Consider the following 20,570-nt stretch of genomic DNA (forward strand, 5'->3'; position numbering starts at 1 on the left):
AATTTTTCTCGTACATTTGTCCTTCTTTTTTACCCTCACTCAATACTCTTCTGGGCCCTGTAATGTATTACCGACAGCCTCATGTCCCGTTACATCCAAAAGCCGAAGGCGGAGATCATGCGCATGCGACGAATGGCATGGACGCGGTTGCGTCTATTTGTTGCTGTACCGTCGTATCCCTATAGTGCACCTTCATCAAGCTGTGTGCTCTTCTCAATGGGGCTGTGTCCTCCACTAGGCGGGAGACGCGGGGAGGGAGAGTGACTGTTCTGATCTGATAAGGTCGGGCTGACGCCCAGCCGACGACCAAAAGGAAGCATCGCTTCGAAGCTCCAGGTCTGTGATGATGGGAAACGTCTAAATGCTACGTGCTGAAAACCCTAATGCCGGGGCACGCGACGGGGCATTGGCCAGCCAAGTCCAATGGCGGGGTACGCTGCAGAAACCACATGTATTTGGGTTTCCAAACACGGGCATGAATTTTTTTTTAACTTGGGAATAGAATAATGGCAGCAGCGTTGGTGAATGTGTGACTGCATATTCGCAGCCAACACTGAATGCACATGCGTCATCAAAAAGACCGCACAAAGAGATGGAGCACAAAACAAGACGTGGTAGGTTTTTTTGTGCGCGCTGCTGCATGCTGCAGAAATACCTTGAGGCCCAGTGCGCTCTGATATAGTGAAGATTTACTGTACGGCCCTATGGATAGTATGTGACTTGCCCAGTCCGGCGCTAATCATGCGCGCCCTAGTTCGCTAGGCTTCATAGCTGGTCATCCTGGACTACATGCTCCCACCATAGATGAATAAAACCCTGCCACAGAGTTGCGGTATGGGGCAAATAAAGCAGCCTTCTTTTGTATACCAGATAAATCCCATGTGCTTACCTTCAGTATGTGTAGCAGCTCCAGCATAGCTTTCTTGTTAAATTCGTACGTCGGAGTGTTGATATACGCAAAGTGAAAGATCCTCTTCGCAAACAGGCTGTGCAGATGTTTCTTCACACTCGGGTCAGCTACAGCTTTCTTCGTTGCGGTCCAGGACCTAGCAGGGTTAAAATAATGAATAGCTAATCAAGTTTCTAAAAATATTTAAACCGGGATGTTACGAGAGTTACTTATTGTGTACCGGAAACTAGGATACGCGACGAGTAAAAGCGGTAGCCTAAACGCAGGCGTGAGTCGCTGAGCGCATTAAATTTACACGGGCGCAAAGGCAAGAACGTCTGACACATCCCCCCTATCGTACACAAATCCGAGGACACATACCGAGGGCCCTAAATACTGCTTACATGCTTTGAATCGGCAAATATTGTTCTTATTTTCATTGCATTTTAATTTCTATTTTTAACTTCCTTTCTAATGACAGGCATTCTCATTAAAATACAGTCGTGAGCCAAAGCTTATAGTAGGTTCATCTTTGTTCTGCAACACGGCTCGCGATTGTTGGCTTTGAGATGCGCGGTCGCCTTCAATCTGGAAGACCTGGGTTCAGTTCCACGCACCTTTATTTATTTTTTATTTATTTATTTACTTTATTTTTCTTTCATTACGCGCTGCCCTCATCTCAGATCTTCGGTACCACTGCAGCTGGTAAATGCCGACGCCAGGTTTAGTTGGCGATGAGCCATATGTTCCTTTCTCCTTAAAAAGAAAATGTGCTCCAGCAGTTCACATGAAACCGCGACTAATTGTGAAACTAATATATCTATCACCAGTACTTCAGCTGTCACGGTCGCCCATTGTGCAGTTGATCAGCAAATCAATGAAAAGTGCGCACACCAGTCGAGCGTTTACTTTGCGGGCATACGAACAAATCAGAAAGACATCAAGCTTCGGAGTCTTACTTTATACGAACGAATCAGACAGATATCAAGCTTCTGAGCCGCAGTTTAACAGAGGAATCCTAAGCGACCGAAAATATAGCCCAAAAGTAATCGTTTACAGCCCCTTTTTACCATGTGTGCCCCAGCTAATTCGGTATCTCAACGAAAGCGATATCTCTGTTCTGGACAGAAAACTGTGTAGCTTGGAAACGCGTTTGACTTCGGTAAACCCGGTGGTACAATGTTTTCAAATTCTGTAGGTGACTTGTCCGAAAGAGAGCTTTGTTTCCCCGGACTATCGGACGTCCAAATCTAAGCAAGAAACTTCGCTGTCTCTACTCACATAGCTCCAAGTCACCACTTATTATGAAACAGTCATCAGAACCCTCCGCCACCTCAGAGTACACTAGATAAAGAGAGACGTTGCAGGGGACACTTCAGGCTCGCCTTAAGGGCATAATGGGACAGCGTTAGTGGTTGAATGCCCATATATGCGGAATAGGTCATTTTCGACTTTACGTTCATACAATCCTGGCAGTTCTCATGGCGCTGTGATACAGTGATTAAGTGATTCGCTACTGCTTTGCGATGGCAGGTGCTGCCACCTGTGTGATTCGTGCTCTTCCAGAGCAACCTCTCGCGTCGAATTGTTATTTCACTGCCCCCTGCCACAGTGGTCAGTTTGCTCACAATCCAGTGGGCAAGTTGGGATGGCGCCACAAAGTCACGTTACCTAGGTGCCTCTTATAGGTTGCTTCTTCGAGAAATTCTCGCTTACAACGCGGACGACGCCGCCACCGGGTTCTTCGCAGAGGAGAAGCCTTAACGCTAATATTAAAGTACATTGCGGCTTAGCGCCAACTCTAGACAAAAGTTACATCTCACCCTACCTACTTCATTGCTACCAGCCTACTTTCATCCTCCCAGTCTGCTCTCCATGTGGTGCGGCGAAGGTCCAACCTCATAATCTACCTCTAGCAAAGCCCCCAACACATGGCAGTACCCCAATACATAATCCACATCACTCCTCATGGGAGGCCGCTGTGCGAATAGTTTAACCAGCTGGCCAAACATGCCAGTGGACCGAGCTCTCCTTGAATCCCCGGCCCGTGGAATCTTGAACAAGAAGGCGGGCACCCTTGGTAACATTATTTTCTGTTTAGGCAGGCCCATGTGATGTGATATAGAGTAGGTTTTTCGTCACACGAGAAGAGACGCTTCGGGTGTCCACCGCGAGCGACGTGCTCCGCATGGGCTCCGCAAATTTTGACCAGCCAGGCCCGATCATCTCAACGGACCTCCAAAATTTTTGTTGGAGCTTGAAGAGGAACAGAAGCGGACCACTTGGACACCAAATTCGAATAGGTGGGCCCATTTTTGGGTTTTCTACCGGACTTTGAATTTGCCGAGCGGCGTGGTGCGAGCTAAGCCTCGTTCGCCTAGCACGACTACGGGCGTTCGAGGACTCTCCGGCCTCGTCACGAGCGACGACGACAATGGCAACGGTCCCCTACCTCGACAACCGACCCAACATCGAGAAGGCACTAGAAGATTCGCCAAAAGATTTCATGGAAACCCAGAAGAGGGAAGAAGACTGCCACGTCAGCACTCGGCCAACGGTCGAGGCGGGAAGCGGGGCGGTTTTCGCACCTCAAGAGGCCGCCATGCTGGGCCCGCAGGGAACGCAGGGCGGAATCGAGCAGGACGACGACCAAAACTGGGAATTAGCCACGTCGAAACGCAAGAAGAAACCTCGCAAGGAACAAAAAAACCCCGGAGACTTCCCGCCTTCCGCCCAGGTGGATTTTGGCGCGAAAACCCCGGGGAGCGCCTCGACGGCAGCTGGCGCGCCAGCTGCGCCGAAGCAGGACAAGAAGGAAGCGGCGCGTCGGCCGGGCTCGAGATTGTCGCCGCTCCCGAAAGACGATTTCAAGATAATCCTGAGGCCGAGGGGCCTCGTGGTACGATCGCTGCAAATTCATCAAGTCGCCCGTGCCGTAGTCGCGGCGACCAGTGCAAAGTGCAAAAGTGAAGACTTAATCATAAGACTACGAAACGGTTCGAACATCATCATAGTCAGCACGGACAATGAAGATGCAGCCCAGAACGTGAGACGCATTAACCATCTAGCGTTCGGTGACAAAGTGTACGAAGTCAACGCCTACGTGGCAGCCCCCGAAGGCACTCAGCGAGGCGTGATCCACGGCATAGAACCGGGGACATCATCCGCCCAGCTCAAAGCCAACTTAAGGGTGCGGACCCAGGGAGTCAAGATCCACAGCGCCCGAATGCTTGGAAAGTCAAGCTCAGCCGTCATCACTTTCGACGGACTCACCACCCCAAGACAAGTACTATACTACGGAGGGGAGATGTGGTGCTACCCATACCGCCCAACGCGGCAGATTTGCTATATCTGCTGCCAACAAGGACATAGATCGGACGTCTGCCCCAACCCGGAGAGCAAGGCCTGCAGGCTATGCGGGACGCAGAACCCAATGGAAGGACATTCGTGCACAACCAAGTGCCTGGTCTGCGGAGGCAATCACGCAGCCGGCACGAGAGAGTGCAAGCACCGGCTCAAGACGGCCGAAGAGCTGCGAGGAGGACCCCCATGAGGAGGGCCCTCACAGCGACAAAGCCGGAGCCGGAACCGAAAGGGAGGACGTGGACCAAGGTGGTTCAGCTCGGAGCGGACCGGGAGCCAGGCCCGGAACGAGGCGAGCCAGTCCAGGAGCCAGTCGCGGAGCCAGAGCCGGGGGCAGAGCTGGACCAGAGACGAGTCCTACCCACCCCTGGTAAAGCAAAGCGGAGGCCCGGGACAACAAAAACAACAACAGAAGAAGAGTGGAGTGAAGGTGAGCTGGGGAGCAGGCCCTCCCAAATCACTCTTTCCGCACTCGGGTCAGCAAAATCAGACAAATAATGACAAGAAACTAGCTGAGGAGAACAGGGCACCAAAAAAAAAAGAGCTCGAACTTTGTCGCGAGGAAACGCGGCAACTTAAAAAAAGAATAGATGATCTCATAAGGGAGATGCAGCTCCAGAGGCAGGGTTCGCCTCCGCGGATATTGAGTCCGCCTCCGCGAACGCCGGGCCCGCCCTTGGAGCAGCATGCACAACAACCGCAGAGCTTAGAAAGTATACTGTTAAGGCAGTATAAAACAAGTATTAGACAAAACAATCCATTTATGATGAACCTGTCGAACCTAAAATGTAAAGAACAGAAGTACACCACCCGTACTGGTTTCACATGGTTCGTGCCAAAAACTCGAACGAATTACGGTCGCCAAATGCTTTGCTATACTCTTCCGTACTCATTAAATAAGGCATCTGAATTGCTGTAACCCTAGGTACCGTCAGCACTTCGTGTCACGGAGATTTTTACTCATGATTTGTATTTTATTATTTTTTTTTCCTGTGCGCTCACTTGCCGTGGACTGTACAACATTCTGGTGCTGCTGTCAAGTTATTGTAGGGTGCGTCGACCTCTGTCAAGCCTTCTCTCTGGCTTTTTGTCGGCGCACCCAACATCCTCAAGATGTTGAATAAAATTGAATTGAATTGAATTGAATTGAAATTAGAGAGCTTTATGAGTATGATGCAAAATCAAATGACGGAACTGCAAACGCAGATGGAAAACCAAATGACACACATACAGCACAAAGTAGCGCTGCAAGATCAGAACTTCCGAACATACGTAAAAAGCCAAAACACACAAAAAACTACAAATGACGCCAGAGACAGGCTTTTTAATGAAAGAAGATTCGGAGCAGAAAACCAAAGTGGAAAAAGTAGTGACGCAATATGGCAGGACAAAACCAACTAGACATATGGCAGTGGAACTGCAGGGGATACCGGCGCAAGCAGGGACTCCTCCAGCAGTTCATTAACACTAGACACGCAACACCAGACATCATCATGTTACAGGAGACTAACATAACACCCACCCTGAGGGGCTATACATGCCAGGAAAGCGGACGCACCGCCACCCTCATCAGCAACAAGTTGGTCACCATAGCACACAAGGAGATTGAGGGCACACAGATAGAACACGTAATAACAGAGATTATACCCAAAAAGAAACACAAGGCCAAAAGCACTTTCATAGTTAACCTTTACAGCCCCCCCAGACAAAGGGATGGCGATTTTAGCAAGCTTTTTTCGGAGGCGAATAAGCTAGCCAAGACGAACACCTTAATAATCGCGGGTGACTTTAACGCAAGGAGCTCGAGCTGGGGATACCAAGAAACTGAGAAAAAGGGGCAGCAGATATGCGTAGCGGCGGAAAAAAACAGACTGCGACCTCCTAACGGATGAAAACCAACCAACTAGGCGAGGTAACAGTGTGAGTCCAGATACTTGCCCTGACCTCACCTTTATTAAGGGAGCAAAGCAGGCCGAGTGGGAAAATCTGCTGGAAGACCTTGGCAGTGACCACTACATTCTAAGAACGGCAATCGAAGCAGACAACGTAAAGAAGAAGATCGGAACGGCCCACCTTACCAACTGGGACGCCTTCCGCAAGCACAGCGAACGGCTAAAAGGGGAAATCACTTCCATAGAGGAGTGGAGTCAACAGCTGAAACAAATACAAGAACTCTATACAAAGGAAATAGATAAAACAGAACAAGCACCGGAGGTGGACAGGCGGCTACTCGGGCTATGGGAGGCAAGACGCGGGCTCACCAAACGCTGGAAAACAACAAAAGGTAAACATAAAACTCAAAAAGAAGATTGCGGAAATCACGATGAAGGCAGAGGAGTATGCGACGCAACTGGCCAGGCAGGGATGGCAGCAGTTCAGCAGCTCACTGAACGGCACGCTCAGCACGGCCAAGACGTGGCGCATACTCAAGGCCTTCATGGACCCAACCAAGACAAAAGCAGAAAGTGGCAAGGCAATTCAGAAATTGGCCTACCAGTACGAAGGATCGGACGAAGAACTGCTAGAAGCGGTCCGCATCAAATGCTACGGCAAGGACAACCCCCAGGGCTACAACGGGGAGTACCAAGGAGCAGACAATCCCGCAATAGACAGGCCGATCACAAGAAAGGAAGTCCAGGCGGCGATAAGCGCGACAACAAGAAATACAGCAGCCGGCGCAGACAAGATCAAGAACGCCTTGATCCGCAACCTCAGCGACGAGGCGATCGACCAGCTCACGGCGTACCTCAACACGCTGTGGGCAGAGGGAGTGGTGCCGAAGGAGTGGAAGCACGCTGTCGTGGTTATGATACCCAAACCCGGCAAGAAGCTTCAGATTGAGAACCTGAGACCCATTTCCCTCACGTCGTGCCTTGGCAAATTGTACGAGAGAATCGTCACCAGGCGAATTCAACAATACCTGGAGGACGAAGAACAGTACCCGCACAGCATGTTCGGCTTCCGGGCGAACCTGTCGACGCAAGACGTCCTGCTGCAGATCAAGGAAGAGATCATAGACACGGCACCTAGAACTGGCGAAAACATTATCATGGCCCTGGACATCAAAGGGGCCTTCGACAATGTTAGCCACGAGGCCATTATGGAAGGCCTAAACAACGCCAACTGCGGAAGAAGAACTCACGACTACGTAAGATCCTTCCTGTCAGAACGCACAGCGACAGTGGGATTGGGAGACCTGCGAAGCGACACCTTTTCCACCCCACGTAAGGGCACGCCGCAAGGATCCGTAATCTCACCAGTTCTTTTTAACATTGCAATGATCGGACTGGCCAGAAGACTCAGCAAGATCGATGGCATCCAGCACGCGATGTACGCCGACGACATTACGGTCTGGGTGAATCGAGGCTCGCTAGGACAAAAGCAAGAGAGACTGCAAGAAGCAGCAACGTGTGTAGAAGAGTACGTGAGGGAAAGGGGCCTAGCCTGCTCCACGGAAAAGTCGGAACTTCTTAGGGTAGGGTCCAACCCTACCAAGGAGGAACTGACAGTAAAGTTAGAAGGCCAAAATATACCAGAGAGGGATATGATACTCATCCTGGGCATGTGGATCCAAGGAAGCAGGAGATGTACCTACACAATTAGCCTACTCAAGAAGTCAACAGAACAAATAAGCCGCATAATAAAGAGGGTATCACAGAACAGAAGCGGGATGAAAGAAAGCGACACGATCAAGCTCGTCAGAAGCCTGATAGTCAGCCGAGTCACGTATTCGTTGCCATACCACCGCATGACCAAGAAAGACAAAGAACAGACGGAGGCGCTGCTAAGAATGGCGTACAAGACGGCACTCCACCTGCCAAGAAACACATCAAATGAAAAGCTGCTACAAATGGGCCTAAACAACACATTCGAAGAACTAACGGAAGCCCAGCTAAGTGCGCAAATAGCCAGGCTCCAGCAGACAGCCACCGGCCGCAAGCTCCTAAAGAGATTAGGGCACAATGTAGAAGGGATCGTAGATAGAACAGCTAGCATTCCAGACGAGGTCCGCCAGACACTAGACATCAGCCCTCTGCCGAGAAACATGGATCCCAACCTCCATGCCGCTAGAAGGCAGGCCAGGCCAGATTATGTGAAGCGGAACCTAACCACAATGGAAAACACAGTATACACAGACGCGGCCCTCTATCCATGGGACCACAGGACCAGAAAGTTCCGAGTCGCGGCAGCAGTGGTAGACCACATGGGGGAACCAATTAGCAGCGCGACATTAAGAAACTGTACGGTAACAGAGGGGGAGGAAGCTGCCGTAGCACTAGCGGCGGCCGAAGGTTACCGTAGGAACAAGTCTTTGGTAATCCTAACAGACTCCAAAGCAGCATGCAGGAACTACATACAGGGCAAAATAAGCAAGGAAGCGCTGAGCATCCTCCTCGAAGCAAGGCTTCCAAATAAGACCTTAAGACACAGGATTTTCTGGATACCGGCACACACCGGGATAGAGGGTAACTCGAGGGTAGACAGCCTAGTTCGCGAGATCACGAGCCGAGCAGGGCAGTCAGAAACCCTGGAGGACCCCATGACGGTGGAACCAACGTATGCAGAAATATTGAACTACCACAGAGGGCGGAGATTCAAATACCCACCACCCCACACATCATTAACACAGCACGAGGCGGTCTGCTGGCGGAGACTGCAAGCAGGGACTTCACACAATTTATACATACTACATAAGATGTTCCCTACACAATACAGGGACACATGTCCGTGGTGCGGAGCAACCCCCACGCTATATCACATCACATGGGAATGCGAACGGAACAGAGCATTTCACAAGCTAAATGACCCGAATGCGGAACAATGGGAGGGCCTGCTGACCAGCAGCGAGCTCACGGCCCAAAGGGCACTGGTGCAGCACGCCTGCGTAGCAGCAAGACTCAGCGGTGCCCTGGAATAGGGGCGCCGACCTTGTGAAGAGGCTGAAGACATGAAGACATCGGCCCACCGCTAAAATCTGATTTTTGGAGCTATAAATGTTTTTCACTCACTCACTCGTCACACGAGGGACATTTGTCTACCATATACGCGGACAATTGTCCCTGGTGCGACGAAAAACCTACTCTATATCACATCACATGTGCCTGCCAAAACATAGACGTGGTACCCAAAATACAAAACGAGAGTGCGGAGCAATGGGAGACTCTGCTGTCCAGCGACCGCTGTGAAGACCAACAAGGTCTGGTACAGCGAGCTCAACGGGCGGCAGTGGCCAGCGGAGCCCTGGACTGAGGGCAACCGATTAGAGGCGAACGACTTCGACAGAGAAGGCTCCTGGGGGTAGAACCAAGACGTCTCTGAAGATGCTCCCAAACCGCAGGAAGAAGCATTAGAGAAAATAAACTTTTCCCTTCCCTTCCTTAAAAAAATACACGTGTTATCACGCCCGGCATCCACTTGGTGCACTACGAACCATCAGCGGCGCATTCAAGAGCATTGTGCTTGAGGTTTCCGGTGCTGTTTAAAAAATTATAATTTGAGGAAAGGAAATACGCAGGAATTCTCTCACATCTTGCTGCACACCCGAACAACGCCCTAAGGGAAAGAAGGAAGGAAGCCTGGAGGGAAAGAGGAATGAGACAAACGGTTGCCGCCGTGTGTAGTCCGGAACAAAATCGACCACCTGGGAATCTTTAACGTGCACTGACTACGCCGTAAAAAACGCGCCCCTTAGCTCTTCGTCTCCATCGAAACGCGGCCGCCGCAGCCAGGTTTGAACCCTGCAAGTCCGGATCATCAGCCGAGCGCCCTAACCGACTCACCGGGGTCACTATGTTTAAACTGCGCGTTTCTGGTTGCGAGAACGGATTTCTACGTCGGCTGCGTCTGCGGGCAAGGTCTTCGTTTTAAAGCACGATCTGCTTAAGAAACCCATTCAGCAACCAATCACGCATAGCTGCCCCCAACCATGGAGTTGTACACTAGGGGACTAGAGTACAACCCTTGCCGTGCTCTTGTTGCCAAAGTCGTTGTCATCGGATGGGACACGTGGGCGTCAGACGCTGCCGAATGCTTCGAAACGGCACTTGGGCACTATATGACAGAAGCCAACAGCCACAGAAACCAAAGGGCACAGGGGATTTTTTTTAATGAATTTATTTGTGGTGTTGATCAATTTAGAATAATACTGAATATGTTATCGCTTAAAGCTAATTGATTAGAAAAGCAGAAGAAAAAACAACCACATGCCGCCGGTGGGAACCGAACCCACGACCTCCAAATTACGCGTCCGGTGCTCTACCTCTGAGCTACGGCGACGGCTGTCAAACCTTCTGCTTTCGGGGTATTTATGTTTACAAGTAACCTAACCTTGAGAGTAATCATCAGCGCCACCCACGTTCATAAGCGGCGGACGTAGAACGTCCTGAGTTACCGCAGGTGTGACGCAGAACGTCATCGAACGGAGAGGGTGGAAGCTGCGTGAGAACCCTCTTATGCTTCCTATGGCGTCAAGGCTGCCAGAACCGAGGCCCTCGCTAAGCAATTAAGCAAACAAGGGAAGGGGAATGAGGGGCTCGTTATAAATATGACAGAAGCCAACATCCACAGAAACCAATGGGCACAGGGGATTTTTTAATGAATTTATTTATTTTGTGGTGTTGATCAATCTAGAGTAATACTGAATATGTTATCGCTTAAAGCTAATTGATTAGAAAAGCAGAAGAAAAAAATTACCGACGATTACGTTACTTCCTAATGCGAAATTTGAGCGCAGCAAATAAGCTGTTTCACCTTTTCGATAGTGAGTCAACCCCAGCTGCGGAGTTGGTTTCAGGGACAACGCCGCCGATGCCGACACAAACAATATGATACCCTCGCTTCCGCAGCGCTAAGAACCAGGTCTAGCCGTGGGAAGGTGGTCACGTATTCGTCGACGTGCCGGGGCCTACGTGAAATAACCGGCGCGTCGGCAACTGAAGAGCACCCTATCCGCCACACAAGAACAGGGGGGGGGGACCCTTTCCTCCTCTTTCTGCATGGCGGCGACGGTGTTCTATGCAGTCACGTTATCTTGACTCTCTAGCGGCGTCAGCGGCATCCAGCGGTATCAGTCGGTCGCTGCTAGCGCTGGGGGGATGAAAGGGGGGCGGAGCTGGTTACGAGGCCGACGACAACGCCGACGACGACGCCAAACCCAGGAACGGACGCCAAAGAGCTGCGCTCTAAAAACAACCACATGCCGCTGGTGGGATCCGAACCCACGACCTCCGAATTACTCGTCCGGTGCTCTACCTCTGAGCTACGGCGACGGCTGTCAAGCCTTCTGCTTTCGGGGGTATTTATGTTTACAAGTACCGTAACCTTGAGAGTGTTCATCAGCGCCACACGTTCATAAGCGGCGGACGTAGAACGTCCTGAGTTACCGCAGGTTTGACGTAGAACGTCATTGAACGGAGAGGGTGGAAGCTGCGTGAGAACCCTCTTATGCTTCCTATGGCGTCAAGGCTGCCAGAACCGAGGCCCTCGCTAAGCAATTAAGCAAACAAGGGAAGGGGAATGAGGGGCTCGTTATAAATATTACAGAAGCCAACAGACACAGAAACCAAAGGGCACAGGGGATTTTTTTTAAATGAATTTATTTATTTTGTGGTGTTGATCAATTTAGAATAATTCTGAATATGTTATCGCCTAAAGCTAATTGATTAGAAAAGCGGAAGAAAAAACAACCACATGCCGCTGGTGGGCTGCGAACCCGCGACCTCCGAATTACGCGTCCGGTGCTCTACCTCTGAGCTACGGCGACGGCTGTCACACCTTCTGCTTTCGGGGGTATTTATGTTTACAAGTAACCTAACCTTGAGAGTGTTCATCAGCGCCACCCACGGTCATAAGCGGCGGATGTAGAACGTCCTGAGTTACCGCAGGTGTAACGTAGAACGTCATCGAACGGAGAGGGTGGAAGCTGCGTGAGAACCCTCTTGTGCTTCCTATGGCGCCAAGGCTGCCAGAACCGAGGCCCTCGCTAAGCAATTAAGCAAACAAGGGAAGGGGAATGAGGGGTCGTTATAAATATGACAGAAGCCAACAGCCACAGAAACAAAAGGGCACAGGGGATTTTTTTTAATGAATTTATTTATTCTGTGGTGTTGATCAATTTAGAATAATATTGAATATGTTATCGCTTAAAGCTAATTGATTAGAAAAGCAGAAGAAAAAACAACCACATGCCGCTGGTGGGCTGCGAACCCGCGACCTCCGAATTACTCGTCCGGTGCTCTACCTCTGAGCTACGGCGACGGCTGTCAAGCCTTCTGCTTTCGGGGGTATTTATGTTTACAAGTACCGTAACCTTGAGAGTGTTCATCAGCGCCACACGTTCATAAGCGGCGGACGTAGAACGTCCTGAGTTACCGCAGGTGTGACGTAGAACGTCATTGAACGGAGAGGGTGGAAGCTGCGTGAGAACCCTCTTATGCTTCCTATGGCGTCAAGGCTGCCAGAACCGAGGCCCTCGCTAAGCAATTAAGCAAACAAGGGAAGGGGAATGAGGGGCTCGTTATAAATATTACAGAAGCCAACAGACACAGAAACCAAAGGGCACAGGGGATTTTTTTTAAATGAATTTATTTATTTTGTGGTGTTGATCAATTTAGAATAATTCTGAATATGTTATCGCCTAAAGCTAATTGATTAGAAAAGCGGAAGAAAAAACAACCACATGCCGCTGGTGGGCTGCGAACCCGCGACCTCCGAATTACGCGTCCGGTGCTCTACCTCTGAGCTACGGCGACGGCTGTCACACCTTCTGCTTTCGGGGGTATTTATGTTTACAAGTAACCTAACCTTGAGAGTGTTCATCAGCGCCACCCACGGTCATAAGCGGCGGATGTAGAACGTCCTGAGTTACCGCAGGTGTAACGTAGAACGTCATCGAACGGAGAGGGTGGAAGCTGCGTGAGAACCCTCTTGTGCTTCCTATGGCGCCAAGGCTGCCAGAACCGAGGCCCTCGCTAAGCAATTAAGCAAACAAGGGAAGGGGAATGAGGGGTCGTTATAAATATGACAGAAGCCAACAGCCACAGAAACAAAAGGGCACAGGGGATTTTTTTTAATGAATTTATTTATTCTGTGGTGTTGATCAATTTAGAATAATATTGAATATGTTATCGCTTAAAGCTAATTGATTAGAAAAGCAGAAAAAAAAACAACCACATGCCGCTGGTGGGCTGCGAACCCGCGACCTCCGAATTACGCGTCCGGTGCTCTACCTCTGAGCTACGGCGACGGCTGTCACACCTTCTGCTTTCGGGGGTATTTATGTTTACAAGTAACCTAACCTTGAGAGTGTTCATCAGCGCCACCCACGGTCATAAGCGGCGGATGTAGAACGTCCTGAGTTACCGCAGGTGTAACGTAGAACGTCATCGAACGGAGAGGGTGGAAGCTGCGTGAGAACCCTCTTGTGCTTCCTATGGCGCCAAGGCTGCCAGAACCGAGGCCCTCGCTAAGCAATTAAGCAAACAAGGGAAGGGGAATGAGGGGTCGTTATAAATATGACAGAAGCCAACAGCCACAGAAACAAAAGGGCACAGGGGATTTTTTTTAATGAATTTATTTATTCTGTGGTGTTGATCAATTTAGAATAATATTGAATATGTTATCGCTTAAAGCTAATTGATTAGAAAAGCAGAAGAAAAAACAACCACATGCCGCCGGTGGGATCCGAACCCACGACCTCCGAATTACGCGTCCGGTGCTCTATCTCTGAGCTACGGCGACGGCTCTCAAACCTTCTGCTTTCGGGGGTATTTATGTTTACAAGTAATCTAACCTTGAGAGTGTTCATCAGGCCACCCACGTTCATAAGCGGCGGACGTAGAACGTCCTGAGTTAGCGCAGGTGTGACGTAGAACGTCATCGAACGGAGAGGGTGGATCCCACCGGAGGCATGTCGTTGTTTTTTCTTCTGCTTTTCTAATCAATTAGCTTTGAGCGATAACATATTCAGTATTATTCTAAATTGATCAACAACACAAAATAAATAAATTCATTAAAAAAAATCCCCTGTGCCCTTTGGTTTCTGTGGCTGTTGGCTTCTGTCATATTTATAACGAGCCCCTCATTCCCCTTCCCTTGTTTCCTTAATTGCTTAGCGAGGGCCTCGGTTCTGGCAGCCTTGACGCCATAGGAAGCATAAGAGGGTTCTCACGCAGATTCCACCCTCTCTGTTCGATGACGTTCTACGTCACACCTGCGGTAACTCAGGACGTTCTACGTCCGCCGCTTATGAACGTGGGTGGCGCTGATGAGCGCTCTCAAGGTTAGGTTACTTGTAAACATAAATACCCCCGGAAACAGAAGGTTTGACAGCCGTCGCCGTAGCTGAGAGGTAGAGCACCGGACGCGTAATTCGGAGGTCGTGGGTTCGGATCCCACCGAGACCATGTGGTTGTTTTTTCTTCTGCTTTTCTAATCAATTAGCTTTAAGCGATAACATATTCAGTATTATTCTAAATTGATCAACACCACAAAATAAATAAATTCATTAAAAAAAATCCCCTGTGCCCTTTGGTTTCTGTGGCTGTTGGCTTCTGTCATATTTATAACGAGCCCCTCATTTGCCTTCCCTTGGGCGCTATATGTATTTCTGCATAGGGGTTATACGCAGCTCAAGAAATTCTGCGGGGACTGAAGTCTGCTTGCGTGGAGGAATGCGAAAACGTCTTTTATGTTATTTTTTCTGGCTGATAACATGAAGTGCGGCATTTATTCATTACCGTTCACGGCATAATACACCAGTTCGTCATTTCCAGTTAAGACAGATTACACCACTTCAACATTTCCGGTTAAGAAATACCACGACACTTCGATATTTCCGGTTACTGTATATTACTCTTCGTCGTTTCTGTTACGACATACTTCACTACTTCGGCATTCCACTTACGACCTACATCACTTTGTCATATCCTGTTACGTCACAATTTTAACACAAAAATAGTTATTGAGGATAGGAAAGGGCGCAGTAGCTCGCAGCTCTCGGCACCTCGATGAGCGCCTCAACCGAAAAACGTAAAGTCTTAGAAGACATGCAGAGGAAGGTACGCATGTGTTCGGTCTGAACAATTGCTGCAAGCTGGCCTCCAACTAGTCTAAGACATGTAAGCTATATTCAAAGCACGTGACAGCAATTGTGGCTGTGCTGGAGCGAGTGGGCAGGCTAGTGCAATTTCCTTTCCATGCTACATGACTCCGTATGTGATCAAGCAACGCCAGTGAGAAAGCAACACCTAATACAAGATGGTAATTCATCACAGAATCCATCCTACCGGCGGAGCCGACCTAGGTGCAGAAAGGCTGAGGGCTGTCCTGCTATGTCACTCAAGGGACAAAATGCAAAGATTGATCAATGGCTTGGCTAAGCATAGTACAGCTATGGTTCCAAAACATTAACGCTCAAGAAACCAAAGTAATGTTCTACACTCTCGAAAGGAGTTAGAAGCGAGGCGCTGGAAGTGGCGAGGGATTAAGCCTACTTATGACAGGCAGTGTTCGGAGGCGGATCACGAGAGATCAGTAACTAGAAGAATAAGAATGGGGTGGAGCGCGTTTCACCGGTTCTCCGAGATCTCGAACTTCATTTTTTCAATATCCCTCAAGACAATGGTATATTTATTTATTTATGGCATACTGGAGGCCGTGAGGCCCAATCAGGAGTGGATACAGAAACAGACCACAAATTGAGGAATAATAGCAGAGTGCAAACTGAAAACGAGCAGCGCGAAATGACATGGAAGAGAAAAAGAAACTAACAAAATAAACTAAAAAACAAGCCAACAATGGTCACTTATCAGGTCAAGAGACCGTACACACGAAGCTAGTAAGCTGTTCCAGTCACTGAAGGTATGCGGAAAGAAAGAGTGCTAAAATAAGTTAGTCTTTGCAAAGTACGGGGTCAGAGAAAGGGGTGGGAGTGTTGGGTTTGTCTGGTGTTCTGTTGATTAGGATACGGCGAAGAATTCATTCCAAGCTGATGGTTAAATAACAAAAATAAGAATTTCAACCAAAGAAACTTGCGCCGGGACTGAAGGGTTGATATTGAATTCGACTGCATTAATGCAGAGACAGAAGCAGTTATATTGTGTTGCGAAAACATGAATTGCACAGCTTTCCTTTGCATCCGCTGAAGCGCTTTTATGTTAGTGAGAGTATACGGGTCCCATACAATGCAAGCATATTCCAATTTAGTCCTTATAAAGGTTTCGTATGCTAGTCTCTTAACCTGAAGCCATATATTACAGCAGTATATTACAGATGCTCACCTAGGGGGCAGAAACATGGATGCCAACAAAAACGTTTCAACTGAATTGAAGACTACGCAGCAAGCGATGGAATGGAAAATTATAAGCGTAATGTTAAGCGACTGGAAGAGGGCACAATTGGTCAGGTAACAAACGCGCGCGATATGGTAATTGAAATCAAGAAGAAGAAATGGATTTCAGGAGGGCATGTCAGGGAACATAACCGATGGTCGTTAATGATAGCGGGCTGGCTACCAAGAGAAGGCACGCGTTGCAGGGGGTTGCAGAAAGTTCGGGATGGCCGGATGAGGTTAAGAAGTTTGAAGGGACAAGGTAGCTGCAGCTGGCAGAGACAGGGTTATTTGGAGAGGTATGGGAGAAGCCTTTGTCTTGGAGCTGACGTAGTTATGCTAATGATGATGCTGATGATGAATGGCCGAAATCATTCGGAAGCGAAATTTTTCTTGGATGTTTAGCATAGCGCGCACTGGGAATAATGAATACAATGAACCTACGATTTATTTTTGTGATCGTGAGAAACTGTTAATGTGCTGCACGTTTTGCCTGGCTTGGTCCTGAAGCACGTGCTGTACTTTCTATGACACTACCGCAGTATTCCCTTTAGCAGCGCTTAAAAAATAAATAAAGGCGCAACTCTCAAATCACGAAAAGTTGTTCGCAGAAGCTTCCGCCGCAAGGAGAGCGCACTCACATGCCGTCAAAGCCGACGCCGTACTCGGTCTTGCGGTGCTTGGACGCGACGTCGATGAAGTGCTTCACCGGGGCTGGGTAGGGCTCGCCAAAGTCCCCGGGTGCTCCCGAAGGCATCTCTTCCAGGATGACGTAGTCGCACAAGCCGTCCGCGGGGAAGGGCGAGCTCGCTTTTATCTGAGGGCCGAAAGTGCACACCAGGGTGTTGTGGGGTATGGGCCGTTCTGCACAGGGCACATGGAAAGCAAGGGCGAAAACAGCATGTAGACGATAGGGCTGCGAAGCATTGGAAATTGCTCTTAAATAGATTCTCTGAGAACCTAATTCCAAGACGACATCATGTACTCCAAAGTAGGCCATTGGGAAAGTTCACGGCGTTTACAACCCTTCTTCCACATTGAGCAGCCTTGCTCAGCAGGTTTTAACTGTGAACGTATTTAGAGGCTGCAAGGTAGATCTTTTCTGTGAACAGTGGTCCCACCTACAATGCGTCTTTAGCTGCGCAGTTAAAAGTAGTATTCTCGAAGCGCAACCTAAGCACTTTTGATTCCAAATTACAAGCTTTGCAAGCTTGCGGACTAAAGTATAGTGAGACTCTATATATCCAACGCGAATACTTTCAATTACTAGCTGTATCCCACACGAAGATTATCCCCTTGAAGATCTTAAGTATAAAAAATCTAGCAGTCGAATTCCAACGCTCCTGGTCGTTCAGTATACTGATCAAAGCGCCGCGTCCCTGCAAGTGAAGCTTTTCGTCGCGGCTCTTAGTGATATTTTTCGCTCGCGGAGACTGGTTGGCTGCGCGGCCTAGGGCACCGGTCACAAGCGCTAAAGCGTGCGAAACCTTCTGGTAACGGGACATAGTGTGTGATTTAGTGAATGACAGTTAAGTGTCCAGTGTCGGTTGCCAGCTAGGGCGCTATGTGTCGAGGTGCCCAAAACGAACTGCGAAAAAACGATTCTAGGAAACGCGATGCCACCAATCCATCTTGATATGCCGCTTATCTCTATTTGAAACCGGTGATGCGCCCTATTAAGCAAATCAGGACTCACGAGTGGTCGTCGTCGTCGTCGGACTCCCTGTTGCTGGAAGGGAATGTGGAAAGCAAGCTCTTTCAGTTCCAGGGACTCAATGACTTAACGCTTTAATGCTTAAATAGCAGCACCAACAAGCTGCAAGGCACATGCAAGGCACTGAAAATGCTGCAACAATTTGAGAGGCGGCAGTGTAGTACAGCTGTAAGTGTGACGCAATTTTTTTTGCCGTAGAATAGCAGCACCCACTATTTTAGGGTCGTACTAAACTACACGTTCGTATGAGAAGTTTCTGTTAGTATTTTGTCCAAATAATTGTCACGACAAAGGTGGACAGGACGCGTTTTTGAAACCTCACGACCATCACCACAAATAGAATCAGCAGAAGCAAAACCCATTGAAGATTAGCCGAAGGAAGACAGACAAGGAGGAGCGCTGTTCTTGTGTGTCTTCCTTCGTCGCAGTCTCAATTCGCGCTGAATGTGTAATTAGTGTAACTAAGTTTTCTTTAATAAATTCCGCCAAGCCGGGGCCATTCCTTGGTTCTGGATCGCTGGTTTTAGATACCCCCCTTTTCCCTCTTTTTCCTTCTCTCTTTCTTGTCCTCTTTTTTCCACAATGCTAAGTTGTCCTTTATTCCTAATATTTCACTTTATATTAATTTAAGCCCACTGTGCCTAAGGCAGTGCGGGCTGACCATGTCGTTTCTTTTTAGCTTTTCATATTCTGCGCACTCCGTAATGATAGCTGCGAGATTATCGTACACTCTTTAAACATTAAGTTCGTCTTTCTCACTGAGCGCCGAATATCCGTTGTGGAGCGATATATTGAATTCCTCTATTTTCCCTCTTACCGCTAACTCGTCAATGGGCTACCGCTATATTCATTTCCTCCATTCCCTACTCATGTCTGAGGTAATTCGGGAGCTTATGACTCTCGTCGCTACAACACACCGTGCCGAGGACCTCCACATCTGCACGATGCCAGAGTGTGCGCGTCTATTTTATTTTTTGTCTCACCATTGGGTCTGTTCCACGTCCACTTCCTGTTCTTTCGTTTTCGGAACAAGTTACTCATGATTCGTAAATTATTTCAACCGGCGAGCATACTAATAACTCCGCTGCTATTCCTGGAGCCTCGCTTTCCTTCTGGTGTCCTGCCTGCTTCGTGTGCGATCGGAACATGGGAAGACGATGGGATATATATATATATATATATATATATATATATATATATATATATATATACATATATATATATATATATATATATATATATATATATATATATATATATATATATATATATATATATATATATATATGATGCCATAGGAAGCATAAGAGGGTTCTCACACAGCTTCCACTCTCGCCGTTAGATGACGTTCTACGTCACACCAGCGGTACCTCAGGACGTGCTACGTCCGCCGCTTACGAACGCGGGTGGCGCTGATGAACACTCTCAAGTTAGGTTATTTGTAAACATAAATACCCCCGAAAGCAGAAGACTTGACAGCCGTCGCCGTAGCTCAGAGGTAGAGCACCGGACGCGAAATTCGGAGGTCGTGGGCTCGGATCCCACCGGCGGCACGTGGTTGTTTTTTCTTCTGCTTTTCTTATCAATTAGCTTTAAGCGGTAACATATTCAGTATTATTCTAAATTGATCAACACTACAAGAAAAAAAAAATAGAAATCCCCTGTGTCCGTTGGCTTCTGTGGCTGTTGGCTTCTTTCTCATATATATATATATATATATATATATATATATATATATATATATATATATATATACCGGATGTTTCAGCGAACACTTTCAAAAATTTTCATAGACAGGCTTTTTGGGATAAAAACATGGCTTTTGCGGCACAGTATTACCAGTGTTGGCGGACACCAGAAAACTGGTGAATCGTCTTAAGTAGTAAGTTGGTTAACCAATTTTTAATAATTAACTTCTTAACTAGCTGACTTAGGCCCATAGTTGCAATTAGAGATTTATAGCCGGTGTTTAGTAATAGCCATATCAGTTTTTAAAAATTAGAAAACGCGATTAGCGTTGGAGCTTTGGCGCGGCGAAATTTGGCTTTTTCGACTAGTTACATGCACTGGAGGGGTTGCTTTGCCTACATGCTTTCGAAAGCCCATTTATGCACGATGCAGCCAGATTTTGTCGAGTCACAGCGGCGAAAGTAACCGCGTTTTCGAAATTCTAGAAACTGATATGGCTATTAGCAACGACCGGCTACAAATCTCTAATTGCAATATGCGCCTAACTTTACTAGTTAAGAAGTTAATATTAAAAATTAGTTAACCAG

General features: G+C 48.2%; 1 protein-coding gene and 1 non-coding gene across 2 annotated transcripts in view; both read right to left on the reverse strand.

The window, feature by feature from the left end:
- The window catches only part of LOC149337756 (uncharacterized), a 102,539-nt gene that overhangs the window by 37,941 nt on the left and 44,028 nt on the right, over window positions 1-20,570 (reverse strand). The window contains exons 5-8 of the mRNA XM_089554510.1: window positions 19,212-19,231; window positions 18,277-18,309; window positions 17,222-17,444; window positions 890-1,046 (exon numbers count right to left, since the gene is read on the reverse strand). Coding sequence (XP_089410636.1) covers window positions 890-1,046; window positions 17,222-17,444; window positions 18,277-18,309; window positions 19,212-19,231 — 433 coding nt within the window. The remainder of the gene's footprint in view (window positions 1-889; window positions 1,047-17,221; window positions 17,445-18,276; window positions 18,310-19,211; window positions 19,232-20,570) is intronic.
- Window positions 11,449-11,520, reverse strand: TRNAT-AGU (transfer RNA threonine (anticodon AGU)). The gene has a single exon. It is a non-coding gene; the product is annotated as a tRNA-Thr (tRNA).

This window comes from Amblyomma mixtum, chromosome 7 (assembly GCF_055824585.1).
Source record: "Amblyomma mixtum isolate Tamu chromosome 7, ASM5582458v1, whole genome shotgun sequence".
In the NCBI taxonomy this organism is placed as follows: Eukaryota; Metazoa; Arthropoda; class Arachnida; order Ixodida; family Ixodidae; genus Amblyomma; species Amblyomma mixtum.